The sequence below is a fragment of the Pan paniscus genome, chromosome 18, assembly GCF_029289425.2.
Source record: "Pan paniscus chromosome 18, NHGRI_mPanPan1-v2.0_pri, whole genome shotgun sequence".
NCBI lineage: Eukaryota > Metazoa > Chordata > Mammalia > Primates > Hominidae > Pan > Pan paniscus.
The window spans coordinates 32,746,585-32,769,040 of NC_073267.2; the positions used below are offsets into that span (position 1 = coordinate 32,746,585).

At 46.2% G+C, this 22,456-nt stretch overlaps 2 protein-coding genes across 15 annotated transcripts in view; both read right to left on the minus strand.

Moving 5' to 3' along the window:
- Nucleotides 1-1,345: 1,345 nt before the first annotated feature.
- LOC129394205 (nuclear pore complex-interacting protein family member B8) lies at nucleotides 1,346-22,118 on the minus strand. Its single transcript, XM_063597524.1, has 8 exons — nucleotides 22,030-22,118; nucleotides 21,720-21,806; nucleotides 11,921-12,103; nucleotides 8,195-8,294; nucleotides 7,887-8,031; nucleotides 3,704-3,764; nucleotides 3,559-3,594; nucleotides 1,346-2,208 (listed from the first exon to the last, which is right to left on the minus strand). Exons 1-8 carry the CDS (start codon nucleotides 22,084-22,086, stop codon nucleotides 1,411-1,413), a joined length of 1,467 nt encoding a protein of 488 aa, XP_063453594.1. The 5' UTR covers nucleotides 22,087-22,118; the 3' UTR covers nucleotides 1,346-1,410.
- Nucleotides 18,561-22,456, minus strand: part of LOC117978768 (eukaryotic translation initiation factor 3 subunit C) — a 44,098-nt gene continuing 40,202 nt past the window's right edge. For 2 of the 14 annotated variants that reach the window (XR_010110229.1, XR_010110231.1), the window contains 4 exons: nucleotides 22,040-22,118; nucleotides 21,720-21,806; nucleotides 19,461-19,540; nucleotides 18,561-18,898 (listed from right to left, as the gene is read on the minus strand). The gene's annotated coding sequence lies outside the window, so the exon portion shown is untranslated. Of the gene's footprint in view, nucleotides 18,899-19,460; nucleotides 19,541-21,440; nucleotides 22,217-22,456 lie in introns of those variants that run through there. The other 12 variants (XR_010110227.1, XR_010110226.1, XR_008621367.2 and 9 more) reach the window with 11 other exon arrangements.

Consider the following 22,456-nt stretch of genomic DNA (forward strand, 5'->3'; position numbering starts at 1 on the left):
CTGTAGTCTCAGCTACTTGGGACACTGAAGTAGGAGGATCGCTTGAGCCCAGGAGTTCAAGGCTGCTGTGAGCTATGATTGTGCCTCTGCAGTCCAGCCTGGGCGACAGAGAAAGACCCTGTCTCTTAAAAAAAAACAAAAAAAAAACTTAGATAAGAGGATGCTGTGCCTCCCTGGGGGTCTTCAGTCACCCATGGTCCTGGCAAGAGAGGAGGGCCAGGAGAGAGCTTCACCCACCTGCTGTCCTGCCCATGTGACATCCGCAGGTGCTGCCATGGCCACGACTGTTGTTACACTCGAGCTGAGGAGGCCGGCTGCAGCCCCAAGACAGAGTGCTACTCCTGGCAGTGCGTCAATCAGAGCGTCCTGTGCGGTGAGTCCCCAGCACCACTATGCCACCCACCCCGAGTATCCCCTGGGCATCCTGGCATAGCCAGATGACTTCCGTGCCCCTGTTGCAATAACCACTGCTTCCAACTCTCTATAGAACACCCCTTGGGTATATCTAATGTAAGTGATATTTATTTTATTTATTTTTTGAGTCAGAGTCTCGCTCTGTCACCCAGGCTAGAGTGTGCTGATGTGATCTTGGCTCACTACAACCTCTGCCTCCTGGGTTCAAGCGATTCTCATGCCTCAGCCTCCCAAGTGGCTGGGACTACAGGCATGCACCATCACGCCCAGCTAATTTTTGTATGTTTTTCAGTAGAGGTGGGGTTTCACCAAGTTGCCCGGGCTGGTCTCAAACTCCCCACCTCAAGTGCTCTGCCCGCCTTGGCCTCCCAAAGTGCTGGGATTACAGGCATGAGTCGTGGTGTCTGGCCCTAATGTGAGTGATCTTTAACAATGAGGACTTGAAAAAGAAAACCCTGAAGAAACCTAATTCTTTGATGTCTGGATGACAAGGAAGAAGATAGAAATGGCATCAGATAATAAACAGTGTAAATGTTTATCAGAAAGGGGCTGGTGGTCGGGACCAGTAGGAGGATCGCTTGAGTCCAGGAGTGCATCTCTACAAAAAAGTTAAAGGATTTTTTAACATTGGCCAGGTGTGGTGGCACGCATCTGTGATCCCAGCTACTTGGGAGGCTGAGGCAGGAGGATTGCTTGAAGCCCAGGAGGTTGAGGCTGCAGTGAGTTGTGATCGAGCCACTGTACTCCTGCCTGGGTGACAGAGCAAAACCCAGTCTCAAAAAATAATAATAATAATAATAATAATAATATTTTACATAACCAACCACTTCTAAAGATTAAAAAAAAAACCCCACAATTAATTAAGAACCTCAGGTCCCTCAGGCAATCATACCAGATACTGAAACAAAGCAATAACATAAGGACTGCAGTATTTATTTTATTTTTATATTATTTATTTATTCTTTGTTAGTTTGTTTTTGGAGTGTGGGTTTTGTTTTATTTTTTGATTTTTTTCTTTTTTTCGACCCACGGATTTATTCTTATTGCCCAGGCTTGAGTGCAATGGCGTGTTCTCAGCTTACTCAACCTCCGCCTCTTGGGTTTGGGTAATTGTGTCTCGGCCTCCCTCTGCCTCTTGGGCTTGGGCGATTGTTCCACCTCATCCGCCCTCCGCCTCTTGGGTTTTGGTGATTGTTCCACCTCATCCACCCTCCACCTCTTGGGTTTCGGTGGTTTTTCCGCCTCAGCCTCCTGAGTAGCTAAGGGAGGAGTCTTCAGATTATCATCCACTGAGGGTGGAAGAGGAGAGGGTGGAAGAGGAGCAAGGAGACACTCCTTCAGATTATCATCCACTGAGGGTGGAAGAGGAGAGGGTGGAAGAGGAGCAAGGAGACACTCCTTCAGATTATTATCCACTGAGGGTGGAAGAGGAGATGGTGGAAGAGGAGCAAGGAGACACTCCTTCAGATTATCATCCACTGAGGGTGGAAGAGGAGAGGGTGGAAGAGGGATAAGGAGACACCCGTTCAGATTATCATCCACTGAGGGTGGAAGAGGAGAGTGTGGAAGAGGAGCAAGAGGACACTCCTTGATATTATCATCCACTGAGGGTGGCAGGGGACGAAGGAGACATTCGGGAGGTGTCTTGAGGCTCAGGGAGTTATCCGTTATAGAACGTTGTTGAGTTGGAGGAGGTGGCTGGCGGCCCATCCTGTTTTTTAAAGTTTCAGCTGTGAGGTAGGGCCAGTAGGGCAATCCTGAAGAATGACGATGCTCCGCTGCCGCCATTCTGACCTGTAGGGCCGAAGAAGGGAATGTTTTCACACATATTCATTTGATGGACAAAATTACTGCCACCAACACGGTCTGCACCTTCTGTTGCTGGTGATAGATTTTTGCACCTTTCCATCCTCCAGGTTTCAAAATAGCAGTATCACTGTCATAATATCACCCTTCCACTGAGTACTGCTGACAGCTGGGGGGTAAAGAAAAGTCATTGGGACACACTGTTGTCTCCACATGCCACTGTGTCTGTCTGCAAATGTAGGCAGGCTGGGGTCCTGCCCCAGGGAAGACAGAGTCATAACAGAGTAATAAAGAAGCATGTTTGAGACACAGGAGTGTCTATGTCTATCCTCATTCCTCCCTCACAGCCATCACCAGAGCATGTTTCTTGCACCAGGTCAACAGACAGTAAGAGAGGCATGAAAAGCCCATTGTCCACACATGTTGCAGCTTCTTTTTGGAGAATGTTTTCCAGGCCTTTTATGTTCTGTCTCTGATTCTCAGAACTCTGCAAGGTCAGTGTGACCACCCTGCTCCAAATCTAAGAAAACAGAGGTTTCCAGAGGAAGGAGAAATTGTGCCCAGGGTCACACAGCTTGCAAGAGGCAGAGTGGAAGTTGATTCCAGCTCTGCCTGCAGGACCCTCTCATTTCCCCTCTGTTTCCCTTCTTGACAAAGGATCTTCTTCACTCTGGAGGTGCCACCCATGAGAACAAAGAGCTCTGGAGAGATGTGGATTCCTGAAGAGCTGCAGGGGAACTGGGAGAGGGTTTTCTGACAGAACAATCTTACCTCAAGAAGTCAGTTAGGCATGGCTGCAATATTTCTTTTCACTCCCAGGTAATACCAAATTGTAAGTGCACTAGGACATAAAGAATACTTTTGTCCATGGAAAAATGAGGTGGGAATTCTAAACAATGCAAGTTTTAAAACTGTGTTTCACTTCAAGTGTACAAGTCCCATCACGTGTAATCATAGGACTCGGCAGCTTTTGAAGGTACAGAGGCCACACAAGAACCAGCTTAGCTGAGCATCATTTAAGGCCTTCATTTGGAATTGTCCCTGTGGGTAATAAGTTACATTCACTCTTCACTAATTTACAGTCAGGGCCCATTTGCTATTACAAATATGGAACCTCTGACACTTTGAATATTAGATCAGGGGCCCCACTGGGTGGGGATGAAGGTGTTTTTGCACAACACGGTTACCAACAGGGATGGGACTGTGATGCTTGTAGGCAGCCTTTCTCTCTGCCATCTCCCTCTGCAGGGCTTGAGCACAGAGCTGTAGGGAGAAAAATGTATCCATGTCCTGACCTGGCAGACTATGTTCAAAAGCAAGGAAAACAAACAAACTTACCCGGTTGCAAAGAGGCTTTCTTGCAGAAGGGGGGATCTGAAAAAGCCAACACATGAGAAATTGAATGTTGAGAGAGTCTAAGAGCCGTGGCATCATCTGCATCAGCACTGAACTATCCTGCAACTGCGGGGAGGAAGCTCCTTACTTTGCATTTGTGGTAGTCCTCTGCCCGCCGCCGCAACTCTTGCACACGTTGAAACATTTTCCTATGGATTACAATCACTTTCATCAGATAAAGCACCACTTTCAGGATGATTTTAAATAATCTGCCATGTTTCTGTTATCCTCACAACTGTACCCTTCCACAATCTATCTCTACCTAGAAAACGTATTTCAGATGGCTATAAGAGTACAGTCTGAGCCGGTCGCGGTGGCTGATGCCTGTAGTCCCAGCACTCTGGGAGGGCGAGGCAGATGGATCACGAGGTCAGGAGATTGAGACCATCCTGGCTAATACGGTGAAACCCCGTCTCTACTAAAAATACAAAAGATTAGCCGGGCGTGGTGGCAGGCACCTGTAATCCCAGCTACTCGGGAGGCTGAGGCAGGGGAATCACTTGAACCTGGGAGGCGGAGGTTGCAGTGAGCCAAGATCACGTCATTGCACTCCAGCCTGGGTGACACAGCGAGACTCCATCTCAGAAAAACAAAAACAAAAACAAAAAAACTGTACGGTCTGATCCAAACTGTTGCTATATTGATTCCTCCTCTTGCTTACTGCCTGCTGACTTCTGAGATGATAGTTTCCTTCCCCATTCTCAGTATATCCCTAATTCATCCTTCATTGAGCATCTTTTATCATAAAGCTGTATTCTCTTTGTATTAATATCCTTACCGTGTTTCACAGGGCAGAAACAGCTGGGCTTATAAACAGGCATAGTCCTTTTGAAGGATGTGGTTGATCCTACAACAACACACTTTCCTAAGGATGACAACAACTCACCCCACCCCTAGAATGGCTGGTATGAACCGAGTTTCCACACACAGTCTAGCTGGCAATGGGGTCAGGAGACATTTTGCTGCTTCACATCTTTTGGTCAGTGGTAAATATTAAGGTACTTTGTTTTCTGTTTTGTGAACTCTCTCTCTCTCTCTCTCTCTCTCTCTCTCTCGATATGTCTTCTGACCATTTGTTTCTATTTCTGCATTTACTGGGTCTAAACACTGTACAAAGGTTAAAAACAACACTCCAATGGGCGTTTCCCAAGAGGGTGGGGTTCAGTTTCTGAACTCACTTGTAGGTGTGTATTTCTTTCATATCCAATTTCCCATTTTCCTCTGCCTCTTATACCTGCCTCTCCTTTTCTGCATGCTCACATTCTTTCATGCTTAGTTTCCTCAGATTAGAAGGGAGAGAAATGCACACACATGATCCACCAGCCCGTGTGGGATTCCCTCTGCCCTTCTGGCATCTGAAGGCTGTGATTCAAAGATCCCCCCTGCAACCTTCCCACAAATGAACCAACTGATTCTCACAACCAAAGGGAGAATGGACACCTCCCATTGAGGGACAAAAAAAAGTCACACTCTGGCCTGCTGGCAAGTCACCTGTCATTTCCAGCTCATCTTCATAGTTCCATAGTTAGTCCTATTCTTTAGTAAATATAAAGACTATTAAAAGCTTCTATGAGGTGCACTATGTGTGTCTCTGGGGTCAGTCTTGTGCTTGACACAGCGAAAGCTCATTTTAGTTCAGTGTGAAAAACCAGACCTCACCAATTCATCACAACTAACTCCATCGGAAGCAGAGGATTGCTCCTCATCTGACTCCTCCTGTGTGAGACCTGATTCTCAGTCAGAGGCTGATGCCGGAACTGAGACCATCAGCCATAGAGAGATCGTTCCAGAATATGGTGTCATTAACCCCGCAGTTCACTACTGCACTTTGCCATGATTCAGGACTGGAACTCTTGTCATCGACTTTAAAGATCCTGGTTGAGAGAAAAGGCAATCTGAATGCTGGGCGCATCTATTGAATTAGAAATGATCGGAATGGCTCCTAAGTCGGGTGTTATGTCCTGAAAATAGGTGACAATGGCAAACCATCCACCCTGGTGTTGACTGACTTTAACAAGGTTCAGTTCACAGAGATTGAGGGCAGAAAAAGGAAATGGCCTAAAAAGGGTAAGTTTGCTGTGTTGCCCTCACACCACTTGATTCATGGTCCTGATCCTAAGGATCTCACCTGATACTTGGTTTTATAGGAAGGATGTGTAAAATTCCCAGAACGCTAGGAAACAGGGACAAAAACACTTCAAAGAGAAAGTTCATGAACTTGTTTCTGACCACAGGGCATCCTTCAGCACATGCTGTCTGGAGTGGCCTCCAACAAGGAGTGTGTGGTGAGGTGCTGAGAATGCAATGGGAGCAGGGTCCTGTCCCCACGCTAAAGAAGCTCACAGTTTAATGCAAATGAGAAGCCAGTGAGGACATCACTACTCCTGCTGTGCACTTGGGAACTAGAAACACAAAACCTGACTCTGGAGGGAAGCTAAGGAAGCATTCTACTCTTGAGTTGACATAAGTGCATCTGAAGCTTCTGATCTCCGATGAGAACAATGGGGGACACCAAACAGAATATAAAACTCATGATTGAATACATCAAATTGCTAACATGGCAGTAAACAGACATGAGGTGAAGATGGAGAAGAAGGAAACCCAGGACGAAAGTCAGCCTCGCATTTGGAACCCATTTCCCTGAGTTTCATTGCTGAATTCCAGAAGGAACTACTGAGATGCAAAGAAGCACAGCAGCTTTTGCACACATGCATGGGATTAGATGGAAAACAAGTGGATTGAGGGTCTGCCAATGAAAGCGACCCATACTGAAGTCCACTGGCTCTGGTTGAGACCCAGAAGAGTCATGCATCAGAATAAAGGTGGACAGAAAATACCCTGGCCTTTGTAGGGACTGAGCCTGCACCGACGACCTCAATTGCAGCCTGTATGGAGGACCCCTGACCATCCCCCAGAAGTAGACTCCCATCTCTTCTGCAGCAAGATAACATGCTACTAGGCCTCAATTCATTGCTAAATATTTTTTTAACAAGTATCTCACATTTAACAGAAAAAGATCAGTCATATGGCAGCAAAATACAATGTAATATGACCAAAACATGAAAGACTGTGAAAATGAATCTGGAGGTGACCCAAGGATTGAATTCAACAATCCAGGCTGGGTGCGGTGGCTCACACTGGGAGGCTGAGGTAGGCAGATCACCTGAGGTCGGCAGATCACCTGAGGTCAGGAGTTCAAGACTAGCCTGGCCAACATGGTGAACCCCTGTCTCTACTAAAAATACAAAAATCTGGCCGGGCACGGTGGCTCACGCCTGTAATCCCAGCACATTGGGAGGCCGAGGTGTGTGGATCATGATGTCAGGAGTTCTAGACCAGCTTGGCCAATATGGTGAAACCCCGCCTCTACTAAAAATACAAAAATTATCCGGGCATGGTGGCATATGCCTGTAGTCCCAGCTACTCAAGAGGCTGAGGGATAAGAATCGCTTGAACCTGGGAGGTGGAGGTTGCTGTGAGCCAAGATCATGCCACTGCACTCTAGCCTGGGTGACAGAGTGAGACTCTGTCTCAAAAAAAAAAAAAAAAAAAAAAAAATTGGCCAAATGTGCTGGCACTCACCTGTAATCCAAGCTACTCGGGAAGCTGAGGCAGAATTGCTTCAAACTGGGAGCAGAGGTTGCAGTGAGCCAAGATTGCACCATAGCACTCCAGCCTGGGCGACAGAGCGAGACTCTATCTCAAAATTAAAAAAAAAAAAAAAAAAGGCTGGCTGTGGTGGCTCACGCCTCTAATCCCAGCACTTTGGAGGCTGAGGCAGGTGGATTACCTGAGGTCAGAAGTTCGAGACCAGCCTGGACAACATGGTGAAACCCCATCTCTAGTAAAAATACAAAAATTAGCTGGGCGTGGTGGTGGGCACCTGTAATCCCAGCTACTTGGGAGGCTGAGGCAGGAGAATTGCTTGAACCCAAAAGGCAGTGAGCTGAGATTGTGCCATTGCACTACAGCCTGGGCAACAACAGCAAAGCTCCATCTCAGGAAAAAAAAAAAAAAAAAAAAAAGACAGAGAAAGGAAAACCAATGCCAGTACTAGCAACTCCTCTTCCCCCGAAAAAATGACAAACAAGAATGTAGGAAGGGAAAGGAATTATACAGCTTAAACTAATGAAGCAGAAAGGACAAACTCAATTTTGAACCCACTGAATTTGCCACAAATATTGTAGAAAATATTCTCAAGGACTTTACAGTTGTCTACTTTGATTGGCACATGGTTCATACAACAGTATTTGTGTCAAGGCACATCTTACTGTTTTCTGGCGGTCTTCCTCTTTCCATTGATTTTGTCATGATGGTTGATTTTCGTTGTCACCTTCCTCTTATGGATTTTCGCTCTAAATTTTCTTTCCACATGTCTCCATGGAGTAATGACGTCTTTCAGGCCAATTTTATTTCCTGGAAAGGAAGAAACTCTTTTCTTTGTGTGCATACAAATGGACCTCAGCCCTTGGTGAGAGTGAGGAGAAGAGAAGGTGAGAAACCTGAGGAAAAGAAGCTGTTCTTTCCCTTTCCAGGGCAAACTCATTTCCACACTATGGGGATTCCAAGAGAGCCATACCTTCCTGTCTACGTCGTTTGGACCTCCAGGCTCTCTGCTGTACATCCGTGGATCCATCATGTCCATTTCGAGACCAGAAGATAGTCTTCAGGAAATACACCTAGGAAATAATAATATAAGAATGACGGCTGGGCACGGTGGCTCATGCGTATAATCCCAGTACTTTGGGAGGCCAAGGCAGGTGGATCACGGGGTCAGGAGTTCAAGACCAGCCTGGCCAAGATGGTGAAACCCCGTCTCTACTAAAAATACAAAAATTAGCTGGGCATGGCAGCGGGCGCCTGTAATCCGAGCTACTCGGGAGGCTGAGGCAGAGAACCGTTTGAAGCTGGGAGGCAGAGGTTACAGTGAGCCGAGATCACACCACTGCACTCCAGCCTGAGCGACAGAATGAGACTCTGTCACACACACACACACACACACACACACACACACACACACACAAGAATGACATGAGGCTGGCACGGTGGCTCACTCCTGTAATCCCAGCACTTTGGGAGGCCGAGGCAGGCGGATCACCTGAGGTCGGGAGTTTGAGACCAGCCTCACCAACATGGAGAAATGCTGTCTCTGCTAAAAATACAAAATTAGCCAGGCATGGTGGTGCATGCCTGTAATCCCAGCTAGTCAGGAGGCTGAGGCAGGAGAATCACGTGAACCCAGCAGGAAAAGGTTGTGGTGAGCTGAGATTGTGCCATTGCACTCCAACCTGGGCAACAAAATTGAAACTCTGTCTCAAAAAAAAAAAAAATAGGCCAGGTGCGGTAGCTCACGCCTGTAATCCCAGCACTTTGGGAGGCTGAGGCGGGTGAATCACAAGGTCAAGGGATGGAGAACATCCTGGGCAACATGGTGAAACTCCATCTCTACTAAAAATACAAAAATTAGCTGAGCATGGTGATGCACGCCTGTAGTCCCAGCTACTCGGGAGGCTGAGGCAGGAGAACTGCTTGAACCCAGGAGGCAGAGGTTGCAGTGAGCCAAGATCCCACCACTGCACTCCAGCCTGGTGACAGAGTGAGACTCCGTCTCAAAAAAAAAAAAAAAAAATGACATGAATATACTTCACACAACTGAACTGTACACTTCAACATGGTTAGATGGTTACTATCATTTTATAAGTATTTTACCACAGGTTAACATGTTTCACAACTTGAAAAGGAAGTAATTACCTTCAGCTCTCTGAGTTCTAGAATTTGTAACATTTCACCCCCTGCTCCTTCCTGATCTGCACTGGAGCATCTTCCTTCTGTCCCTGCTCTACTCAGAGTTCACTTTCCCTTCCCTCACATCAGCTTCATTGAGGCTGGTTTGAACTTAACGCAAAACATTCTCACTAATGACTGAATTTCCACCAAGATTTCCATATTATCACAGTATGCTTTTAATCTTCGAAGATATTAAATATTTGTTCTCATCATAGCGAAAATGCAATGCAAATCCCATCTCAGATGTGGGTCAGATACCTATGAATCTCCTGAGGTAGTCATTGAAATGACTTTTTTCTTGAGATGGAGTGTCACTCTCAACCATGCTGAAGTGCAGTGGCGCTACCTTGGCTCACGGCAACCTCCACCTCCCAGATTCAAGCGATTCTTGTGCCTTGGCCTCCCAAGTAGCTGGGATTACAGGTGCCTGCTACCATGCCTGCCTAATTTTTGTCTTTTCAGTAGAGATGGGGTTTCACCATGTTGGCCCATCTGGTCTTGAACTCCTGACCTCAAGTGATCCATCTGCCTCAGCCTCCCAAAGTGCTGGGATTACAGGCATGAGCCACCACACCTGGCCTGAAATAGTATCTTTCAAATTCTTTGTAGAATTTGCTTTTTCCTGATTTCTGCACATAGGATAAAAAAAAAAAGTCATGTACTAGGATTTTGAGAGAAGCAATGGGTAATCTAAAAAGATGAAAAGAGCAACCACGTCAATCCCACAACTACTGCTAGATTTCATAGGAAAGGTAGCTGGCCCAGTTTGGAGCTAGGAGAAATGTTAAACACATGAAGAAATGACAAGCAAAGAAATGCCATCACGCATGAATGCTTCATGGCACCCATGATGTCCCTGCTTAGGAGGTAATGGTATAGATGACTAGATGACAAGGACAAAGATGAGAGGTGCGAAGTTGTCCAAGTCCAACAGCTCAACTGAACTTTCCTAAATGGAATTGTTAAAAAGCGGTAAATTTAACAACTTCCCCTGGCTCACGTGGTGGCTCACGCTTGTAATCCCAGCACTTTGGGAGGCTGAGGCGGGTGGATCATTTGAGGTCGGGTTTTGAGACTAGCCTGGCCAACATGGTAAAACCCCGACTCTACTAAAAATACAAAAATTAGCTGGGCATGGTGGTGGGCACCTGTAATCCCAGCTACTTGAGAGGCTGAGGCAGGGGAATCGCTTGAAGCCAGGAGGTGGAGGTTGCAGTGAGCCGAGATCACACCATTATACTCCAGCCTGGGCAACAGAGGGAGACTCGTCTCGGGGGTGAGAAAAGAAAAAAAAAAAAAAAAAAAAAAAAGCTTCCTCCAATTTATACCGAAAATTCTCTGTTCAGGACTAAGTGGCATAGAGAATGTTAAATGTGCCTAGATATCTTCATAACTCATATATTTTCTGTTTTCTACATATCTTGAAAGGCAGTGCCAAATGACGTGTAATTATCTAGGTGGTGAAACTGAAACATACTTCCTCTTCCCTTGAATATAAAAAAGCATTGTGGTATTAGTACTTTTATCTTGGATCATTGTTCAGAAGGAGGTTCAGCCCCCAGACAACCACATTTTTACTGTCATGAATGGCAAGACAAAATGTAGAGCTCAACTTACCCAAAGGAAAAAAGGCTCAAAAGACAAATTATGGCACAACTTAGCAGCCAAATTCTTACCAAGTACAGACTTTTGACATACTGATCTCTCTCCGGTTGCAAGTGGGAACATGCACTTTGAATGATGTCATTCAAAATTACCCTGCCCAGACACACTTTTCATCGATTCTCTTGGAGGGCAGTTCTAAGAGATTCTCTGGGGCTTTCTCTGCATCATGAGACGCAGTGCTGTTCTGCCCTTCACCTTCCGGCAGTTTGTCACCTCGTCCCTATGACCTCAGAGGAACTTTGTCTCAGGCCAATTGTTTGTTCCTTGGCCTCTTTCATTTCCCCTAAAAATCATTTGCTGCCCCTCTAAATGGCCTACATCTCCATCTATCTCCCTCTCCCCTCACAAGAGGGTGCTCTTTAAGCATCAACCATCCGGCCCTTCTAGCAGTCTCATTTTTCAGCTGGTTCCCATGTTTATGCCTGTTCTAGGTTTTTCTTTTCCTGTTAAGCTGTCTGTTGTCAGCTCATTTCTGCAGTGAATCTTCAGAGAGGAGATTGGAAGCTTTCCTTCCACCCATACGATAGAACTATAAAGCAGAAGAGTTTAGAAAGAATTTCCTATTTAAGTGACGAAACCTCATACTCCATTTGTGATAAATAGCACAAAGGTTAAAAAAACTTATTTTTGACCAAAAGCTCTGTTGACATTCTATTAAACAAACACCGACCTATTTAATTTTCATAATGTAAATGGCAGACATTTTCATAATTCTTATGCTAATAAATCATTTCCCTGATTGTTTGGGTAAAACCACATATTCATAATGAAGTCCAGAAATGTGAATTGTTTTATATAATTTATTCTTATTTGTGATTACAAGTATACCTCTACAGAAAGTTAGTATACTCACACAAAGGTAATTTGTGCAGAAGAGAATGGTAAATGTGTAAGGTCTCAGAAACCCAATAACGATAATTATCAAATTATCCAATTTTTGTGGAGATGGGGTTTTGCCATGTTGGCCAGGGTGGTCTCGAACTCCTCCACAAAAGTCAGTCTCACGATGACGATAGACAGCCAGAGTGTTGATAACCTGGAATAATAATAATTGAAATAATGAAAAGGTCAACGACACCGACAATATTTCACTCAGAAAGAATCATCCTTAGAAACCGTCAACCTCCTCCAAAAGGTAACCACATCCCTCAGATATCACCGTGGGATTCCACTGCTACAAAAAAGAACAGAAGTTACAAGTCTCATGTTTTTCAGATGGCTGGTAGTGTTTTTAGGCATCGCAAATGTGGGGTGCTGTCTTTCTTGGTATAAAGCAGGGATATCCAATCTTTTGACTTCCCTGCCTATATTAAAAGAAGCAAAGTTGTCTTGAGCCACACATAACATACACTAACACTAACAATAGCTGATGATCTAAAAAAAAAATTCTTTTTTTTTTTTTTTTTGGAGACAGAGTTCCGCTCCACTCAGTCGCCCAGGCTGGAGTGCAGTGGTGCAATCTCGGCTCACTGCAACCTCCAGCTCCTGGGCTCAAGCCATTCTCCTCCCTCAGCCTCCCGAGTAGCTGAGATTACAGGTCTCTGCCACCATGCCCGACTAATTTTTGTATTTTTAGTAGAGATGAGGTTTCACCATGTTGGCCAGTCTGGCCTTGAACTCCTGACAGGCGATCTGCCTGCCTCGGCCTCCCAAAGTACTGGGATTACAGGTGTGAGCCACCGTGCCCAGCCATTTCTTTTTGTTTTTGTTTTTGTTTTGGTGTTTTGTTTTTGAGATGGGGTCTCACTCTGTCACCCAGGCTGGAGTGCAGTGGCGTGCTCTCGGCTCACTGCAACCTCTGCCTCTCAGGTTCAAGTGATTCTCCTGCCTCAGCCTCCTGAGTAGCTGGGAGTACAGGTGCCTGACAATGCACTCAGCAAATTTTTGTATTTTTTGTGGAGATGGGGTTTTGCCATGTTGGCCAGGGTGGTCTCGAACTCCTGACCTCAGGTAATCTGCCCGCCTCAGCCTCCCAAAGTGCTGGGATTACAGGCATGAGCCACTGTACCTGGCCAAAATCTCCTAATGTTTTAAGAAAGTTTACAAATTTGTGTTGAACTGCATTCAAAACTGTCCTGGGCCACATGCAGCCCGTCACTCATGGCTAAGACAAGCTAAGTATAAAGTAATTATCTTTTCTTTTTGTTTGGAGACAAAGTCTTGCTCTGTCACCCAGGCTAGATTGCAGTGGCATGATCTCAGCTCACTGCAACCTCCGCCTCCCGGGTTCAAGCGATTCTCCTGCCTCAGCTACTGAGTAACTGGGATTACAGGCGCCTGCCACCGCACTCGGCTAATTTTTGTATTTTTAGTACAAACAGGGTTTCACCATCTTGGCCAGGCTGGTCTCCAACTCCTGACCTCATGATCCACCTGCCTCGGCCTCCCAAAGTGCTGGGAATACAGGTGTGAGCCACTGCACCTGGCCAGTAGTTATCTTTTCTTTAAAGTTATTTACTTGTTTTTTAAATTGATGTATAACATTGGATGCATTTGTTATATATCACATGGTAAAAGAATCCCTCTAAATAATACTTCTCTCTTGGATTATATGAATCTTTGTCATTTAAAGCTCAGCATAAGTAAAAAAAAAAAAAAAATACAATGAAGAGATTACTTCATTCACAAATAAGTATCAAATTTTAGTGCTTAAAAATTAACAAGGTGGGCCGGGCGTGGTGGCTCACGCCTGCAATCCCAGCACTTTGGGAAGCCGAGGTGGGTGGACCACGAGATCAGGAGATTGAGACCATCCTAGCTAACACGGTGAAACCCATCTCTACTAAAATTACAAAAAATTAGCAGGGCATGGTGGCACGCGCCTATAGTTCCAGCTACTTGGGAGGCTGAGGCAGAAGAATCACTTGAACCTGGGAGGCAGAGGTTGCAGTGAGCCGAGATCACACCACTGCACTTCAGCCTGGGTGACAGAGCGAGACTGTCTCAAAAAAAATTTACCAAGGCGGAGATCATGAAAATGGCATGAATAGTGTGGGATTTCTCTAAGATTGTTGATATTAATTCCATTAGACTCTTATGTGAGTGAAGATGAAGACTTCCCCTGAGTAAGTTCAGACAGCTTGTGATAACATTTCTACATCGATTCCTCAGGATTTAACTATATATTCTTGAAAACATCTCAATTTTAAATGTTTCTTTCAAGATGGTGAATTAAACAGAGATAGCCCTTCATCAGGTTGAACTGCGCATATGCTGAGTCTGAAATGGAAATGATGGAGTTAGAGAACCATACAACAATGGTAATGATTTCAGAAACATGGTGTTGAGCAGAACAAAGCAGACACAAAAGAGTACCTATGGCATGGCATGCATCTGTAGACGCGAAATTCCAGAATAAGCAAGCTAACCTATGATAAGAAAGAGACTGGCTGGGAAGAGTGAGAGTTCACTTTCTGGGGTGACATAATAGTGTAGATCTTGGCTGGGCACGGTGGTTCACGCCTGTAATCCCAACGCTTTGGGAGGCTGAGGCGGGCGGATCACCTGAGGTCGGGAGTTCAAAACCAGCCTGACCAACATGGAGAAACCCTATCTCTACTAAAAATACAAAATTAGCTGGGAGTGGCGGCACATGTCTGTAATCCCAGCCACTCGGGAGGCTGAGGCAGGAGAATCGCTCGAACCTGGGAAGCAGAGGTTGCGGTGAGCTGATATTGCCCCATTGCACTCCAGCCTGGGCAACAAGGGAGGAACTGTCTCAAAAAAATAAATGAATAAATAAAATAATGTAGATCTTGAAAGGGGGTTGGTTTATGCTGGTGTATGTACTTTCCAAAGTTAGTAAACTTACACTTTAGGTTACATATTTTGGCCAGGCGCGGTGGTTCACGCCTGTAATCCCAGCACTGGGAGGCCGAGGCAGGCAGATCACGAGGTCAAGAGATGGAGACCATCCTGGCGAACATGGTGAAACCCCGTCTCTACTAAAAATACAAAAATTAGCCAGGCGTGGTGGTCTACTAAAAATACAAAAATTAGGCAGGCGTTGTAATCTGAGCTACTCAGGAGGCTGAGGCAGGACAATTGCTTGAACCCCGGAAGCAGAGGTTGCAGTGAGCCGAGATCTTGCCACTGCACTCCAGCCTGGGCGACAGAGTGAGACTCTGTCTAAAAAAAAAAAAAAAAAAGTCATCAAACCAGATGACACAAATCAAATGACATTTCACTTTGTTTTGGTCCATCTTGTTTGTTAGAGACAAGAGTGCAGCGGGGCCATCTCGGCTCACTGCAACGTCCAGCTCCTGGGCCCAAGCGATCCTCCCACCTCAGCCTCTCCAGTAACTGGGATAACAGGTACGCACCACCAGGCCCAACTAATCTTTTTTGGAATTTTTTGTAGAGATGGGGTTTCGCTATGATGCCCTGGCTACTCTTCAACTCCTGGACTCGAGTGATCTGCCCACACCTCGGCCCCCTAAAGTGCTGGGATTACAGGCCTGAGCTGTGTAATTTCATGCCGCGTGACACAGCCCAGTAAAAAGGAAGAAACCCCGCGGGTCCAGCGTCTACTCACAGGGGTGGGATGATGGCTGATAAATCCCAGCAGGAGCCAAAAGAGGAGCCACCACCGCAGCCGCATGTCCTGGTCCTTTCAGGGCGCCCTGAGGCGGCCAGGACAGAGGTGGAGGTGGCTTAGGGCAGGGGGGAGGGAAGGGGACGGGGACCGGGGCCGGATCTGAGTTGGGGAGGGGGAGGGGAGGGGGAGGGGAAGGGGAGGGGAAGGGGGGAAGTAAGGGAAGGGAAAGGAGGAGAAGGGGGCTGTTGGGCACCTGGAGGAGGTGGAGGAGGAGGACGAGGAGAAGAAGAAAGGGGTCTGGGAAAGGATCCGGTTCAAATTAAGTTCTCAAGCGCTGGTGGAAGGTTTAGCTACAGGTCACGGAGAAGATCAGGGAAGCAACAGGACACGCAGGGCAAGGGAGCGTGAGGCTTAGGAGCAATTAGAGGGAGACAAAAAGGTTCTGCTATCCACCAAACCTTCTTCGGTCTGGGCCCTCCCTTGGCAACCCTGGGGCTTTATACTCCCTCTCCACCAATCCCTGATGACCCCGGTGGTGCCTCACAATGGACAACGCCAAGTAGCGCCCGCATCATTCCAATGACCCCTCCCCCATCTCAGTCTCCCACACTCCTCGCAAGGACAGGTCCTCTCTGGAACCTTCACAAACCTGATTTCTGGTCCTCCCCAACCAGCTCCCTGTCCCTGCTTCTGGGCGCTCCTTCCTTCCTGAGCTCCCAGGGTTCCTCAAGGTCACTTTTGGTGACAAAACATAAAAAACAAATGATGGCAGGATGGCAGGAAGAACCTCATACCCAAGCAGGGTGCCAGGTTTTACAGCCTCCGCTCAGCCATTCATATCCTAAGCAACAAAACATCAGCAGGATGCGGAAGGTCCCGATAGTAAACCATCTCCATCACATCCATGTAGCCATCCGTCCATCAACCTGTATCTCAGGAACAAATGTAGATACATTCATTTTAAGCATGCATGGTACATTTACAAAAATTAACCTGACTTATTTTGTTCCAGCAAATCTCAATATATTTGAGAGCAATCAAATCACACAGCATGTTTCTGATCATATAACTGTGCTAGAAGTCAATGATTAAAAGCTAATTCAAAATTATTATTTGCTTGGAAATTCAAAGTGCCCTTATAAGACATAAACATAAGAAAGAATCCAAAATGAAACAAGATTGCCTTTCAACTCAATGATAAGATCATAACATGGCAATAAAATGTCTCCCTCTGGCCTGGGAATTCCTCTTTGTGCCACAAGGTTGTGTGATCGCAAATCACCCCTAACCCACCTAGACATTTTAACATCCGAAACCGAGTGATGATGTCCGTATCTATATCATCTTACTGCCTGTGTGTGTGGACTTTAAATTCTGAACCCAAATGAGGGGGAGAAAACCAAGTTGACTTTCATGATTGACCTCTCAGGGATGTCCAAGGAATCTGTGCATTTCAAGAAACAAAGTTCATCAGCTTCTCTCCTAAGGTATTTGCCCACAATACCCAGAGGGCTTGGCAGCATCATGTGTGATGGGTGGGGAGCTCCAAGCAGGTGGGCAGGACCCAGGGGCCTGGTGACCAGGACAGACCCCCACTGTCCATCGCCTTTCCTGGCCCTGTCCTCTGCTAAACTTCCCACAGGCCTTCTGCCCGATCACACAGAGTATGCCCAAACTCTCTCAGGCCTCTGGCAGCTGAAAACCACTGCTTTAAATCCCTTTACCATTTACTATGACATAAGGTTATTGTAAACAGGAAATATTCTATTGATGCTACAAATGGAAAGCCAATGCCTTTACCATAAATAGAAAAACAACCCTAAGAAGCAAGCAAAACAAAAACAAAACAGGGGCTGGGTGTGGTGGCTCACGCCTGTAATCCCAGCACTTTGGGAGGCCGAGGTGGGCGGATCACAAGGTCAGGAGTTCCAGACCAGCCTGGCCAATATGGTGAAACCCTGTCTCTAATAAAACACAAAAATTAGCCAGGTGTGGTGGTGGGCACCTGTAGTCCCACCTACTTGGGAGGCTGAGGCAGGAGAATAGTTTGAACCCGGGAGGCAGTCTGCAGTGAGCCGAGATTGCACCACTGCACTCCAGCCTAGGCGACAGAGCGAGACTCTGTCTCAAAAACAGCAACAACTACAAACAAACAAAAAACAGGGTTAACAAAAGTATGGAATTCAATTCTTTTTATATGCTGCAGCCATGTTCTGGCCCTAGATTTGGCTGGGCATGGTGGCTCACGCCTGTAATCCCAGCACTTTGGGAGGCAGGCGGATCACAAGGTTAGGAGTTCGAGATCATCCTGGCCAACATGGTGAAACCCCGTCTCTACTAAAAATACAAAAATTAGCCAGGCATGGTGGCACACGCCTGTAATCCCAGCTACTCAGGAGGCTGAGGCTGGACAATCCCTTGGACCCGGGAGGCGGAGGTTGCAGTGAGCCGAGATCGTACCATTGCACTCCAGCCTGGGTGACAGAATGGAATGAGATTCTGTCTCAAAAAAAAAAAAAAAAAAAAAAAAGCCCTTGATTTCGGTTGTGTTGGTTGTAAAAGGAGAGACCAAGTAAGTGGGGGTTGAAGTCAGATTAGAGCAACAGTGAATGGCAGAGTGTAGTATAATGTCCATGAAGGACTGCTAGAGTCACTGTGATCATAGCCCAAGCAGAGACAGGGAGAGGAAGATGTGAGCAGAGTTTGGGGTCTCGAACAATGGAGGTTATTGGTGCAGCCCAGGAAAGGCTCCCCAAAGCCAGGATCAACCTCCCTTGCAGGCGGTCCCTCATGGAGGCATGGCCAGGCACCTTAGATTTGAGACCAGCTATGTTGCTGCTGACCAGCTGTGTGACCCTGGGCTGGTTTCCTTCCATACAATGGGAGTGCCAATGGCTGCAAGCATGCAAAGACCGTCTGAGGATAGGAGGAAGCAATCTGTTGAGCACCCGTGTACCTGAGTGTCATCACCTCCCAAGGACATCCTTCGTTCCAGAGCTGGCACCTTGGAAGGCCCTTGGTCACTGAAGGCAGTGATGATGGTAACAGCAGTAAATCATCATTTACGGCTGATGAGGGAAGGCCAGGGGTAGGGCTCCTACGTCCTGGATAACAATGAGGGTCTGGGCACTCCTGGGGACAGCTGAGTGGTAGGACTCCTGGGTCCCCAGGGGGCAGGTCCATCTTCAGTGGCATTGGGCCTAGGCTGGGATGCTGAGTTATCCACTGGAGCATCAGCAGTACAGGCAGGCACAGACGCAGTGGATCCATCGGAGGTGGCAGGTGTAGGATCATCTGGTGAGCAAGTAGAGTCACCAAGCCTGGCTGACCACTACCCCCACTACCCCCACTATCCCCACAGACGATGCCCTGTCCCTTGCCTCATGCTCCGGCAGGGTACAGGTTCGCACCTGGGGCCTCATGGAGCATCTCTCTAAGACCTCTGTGTCCTGGTCATTGAATGGGCACTTGAGTCACCCAGGGCCATTGGAACAAAGAGGAAGAATCAGGCCCCACGATGTTTTGGGATAGTGTTTAGCACAGGAAAATGCACAGAATACATGCACGACACTGGGGCACTGTCAGTGTGGGAGCAATAGTTTACAACCTCCAGCCCTAATCTGAGCACTCTCACCTGTGCAATCTGAAAGGAACAGGAGACTTGCAGGAAAAAGAGTGCCTGGATTTAACTTAAAGGAACTAAAATGTTGGAATTTTTACTCTTGATATCCTTCCAAACCAACTCTCTCAATGTTCCCATCCTCAAAACTATCATATGGGGTAACTGAGGCAGTCAGAGATTTACTGACTCAATGTCACTCAGTTGATTCTGAGTTCACTGCTGATTACATCTGACCAAACTGCTTTTTCTGAAGTCTACTCCGTTTCATCATGCTGGTGATGATTTTGTGCAGCTCTGGGACAAACTCCACCTGGCTGATAAAGCAAATCTGCAGTGACTTAGTCCTCCTGTCATTTCCCATCAGTTCCCCACTCTCCTCCTCTGCCCCTCCACAGTCTCCCATGCAGGCTGACACCATATGACGGCCTTAATGGAGCCCACCGAGTATTTCAGGTTCTCTCCTGGGCCACTTGAAAGTGGATGTACCCATGGGATTTGCTTTGACCCAAGAGATGTGAGTGGAAGTGAAGCGTGTCACCTCGAGGCAAAAGAGTTGGGAGCCACTGAGACTGGCCACCCTCTCCTTCATCTCTTAGAGCAGCTGACAGCTCCCATATGGAGGCTGCTCCTTTATTCTCGTGGCAGGATGAGGGCATGTGGGGCACAGGGCACAGGAGAGCCATGGAGGATGTGCAGCATGGGCAGGAAAAGAGCCTTCAGTGGTGTACATTTCCATCGTTTGGGGCTGTTTCTTACCTACAGTGATACCTAGCCCATCCTAGCAGGATGCACCATCTACCCCACACTCTGTGATGCAGACTAGCCTGCCGTCAGAACATGAACTGGTGGTCAGACACATGTAGGTTTCAGTTCCAGCTCTGCCTCTTATTGACTGTAACCTCAGGCTTAACTTTCAGTCTCTGAGCCTCAGTTTCAACTCTGTAAAATGAGGTGGCTATACCATCTCAGGTTGCAGAGAGAATTAAATGAAATATAAGTGCATGTAGAGCATTGAACCCAGGGCCTGGCACACACAGTGAGTACTCAATGTTAGCCATGTAGCTTCATGATGCATACTGATTGTCAATATTCGGACAATCCAGTAAAGTATTACCAAAAATAAAAGTAAACTTATTTGCATATGTATTCTTTCAATCTTTATTTTTAAACAGGGTAAAACTATGCATATTCTTTCATAGCCAGTGTTTTTCTCTTCATAGTATATTGTTAAAATAATTTTATCTTGGACCGGGTGCAGTGGCTCACACCTATAGTCCCAGCACTTTGGGAGGCCACGGTGGGCGGATTACGAGGTCAGGAGTTGACACGAGCCTGGCCAATATGGTGAAACCCCATCTCTACTAAGAATACAAAAATTAGCTGGGCATGATGGTGCACACCTGTAGTCCCAGCTACTCAGAGGCTGAGGCAGAGGAATTGCTTGAACCTGGGAGACGGAGGTTGCAGTGAGCCAAGATTGTGCCACTGCACTCCAGCCTGGGCGACAGAGTGAAACTCTGTCTCTCTCTCTCTATATGTGTGTGTGTGTGTGTGTGTGTGTGTGTGTGTGTGTGTATCTATATAAATCTCAAAAATAAAAGATCATTTTTGAGATTATCATTTTAAAAGACAAGATAATGTTCAACTTAATGACTAATTTAATTATTACTATTGGACTTTTTGTAGACTGCACAGAGCATTCAAAACAAATGAAGGAGAATAAAAAATATGTATTACAAGTTGTAAAATAAATGTGATGTGGTTAATTCTTTTATTCAAAATTATAGAACATATATATGTACTATAGAATGTATTTCTTATTATGAGTCATGTTAAAAAGTAGTTTAGAAGCTGTTGATTTGAATTTCCTTTTCAAATTTTGCAGGATAATTTTTTTTTTTTTTTTTTGACAGAGTCTCACTCTTTCGCACAGTCTGGAGTGCAATGGCGTGATCTCGGCCCACTAAAACCTCCACCTCCTGAATCTAAGCAATTCTCCTGTCTCAGCCTCCTGAGTAGCTGGGACTACAGGCTCACACCATCATGCCCGGCTAATTTTTGTATTTTTAGTAGGGACGAGGTTTTGCCATATTGGTCAGGCTGGTCTTGAAGTCCTGGCCTCAGGTGATCCACCAGCCTCAGCCTCCCAAAATGCTGGGATTACAGGCATGAGTCACCATGCCCAGCCTAAACTTGGCAAGATAATAAATAACCTTTTTAAGTGTCGTTGGGCCCTTGTCTGGTTGTTTTTCTTTAGGTTACCATGCCAGCAATGATTCCTTTTGAGTTTCTGACAGAAGATAGTGGTTTTCATCCAAATAAGTCAACTACTCTACCCCATCCCTAAGCCACTTGTATGGAAAGAAAAAGAGGAAGAAGCCAGTACTGTGACTGCGTAAGCTTCCCCCAGCATCACCCACTATGAGATGTGTGGCAGCTGAGACCCAGGAACTGCTCAAGGGCACCAGGCCCCATCTGTCTGCACTCACTCACCTTCCTCAGGTACTCGCATGGGCATGTCACTGACTTTACGTGCTGCTGCAGCTCCTTGGTGAGCTGGCCCTGCTCATGGGACAGGAACTGTGGGGTCAGGACAATAGAGAGCTTCACCATTTGCAGAATGAGAACAGGGGCTCATGATGATTGCCAACCTATTAGATAATTTTTAAAAAAAGTATTGAATGAGTGGAAAAACAAGCTGATGTTTCAGTCTATAGTGGTCAAGGGCTTCAGAAAAGGACAGAACCAAGTTCAAATTCCTGTACTTTGAATTTCTACTTCATGCCATGCAAAATTACTTTACCCCTTTTAACCTCAGTTTTCTTCTGTGTGAAACAGGAACAATAGTTTCATTCGTCATTCACTTGCTCTCAAGGTTTCACGAGATCATACCTATAAAACATCCAAGTCATTTAAATGTATCATCATTTCGGTCATAATTAGTGGGATCCATTTCACTATTATTGGATATACAGTTCTGTGCCTGAAACCTACAAAAAAAGAAAATGTTAAGTCTAAAAAGCATTAGTGATTTCTCATTTTTATATTATTAATTATAACCCTATTTAATCACACAAGGCCTTGTCCGTGGCAGGTGCTCAATAAACACTTGTCGAATCAATGCATGTGGGCTCCGGAGCCACACTGTTTAGATTCTATTCTGCCTCCACCACTTATCAGCTGTGTGATCTGGGTAAGATAATTCACCTCTTTATGTCTGCACTTCCCTC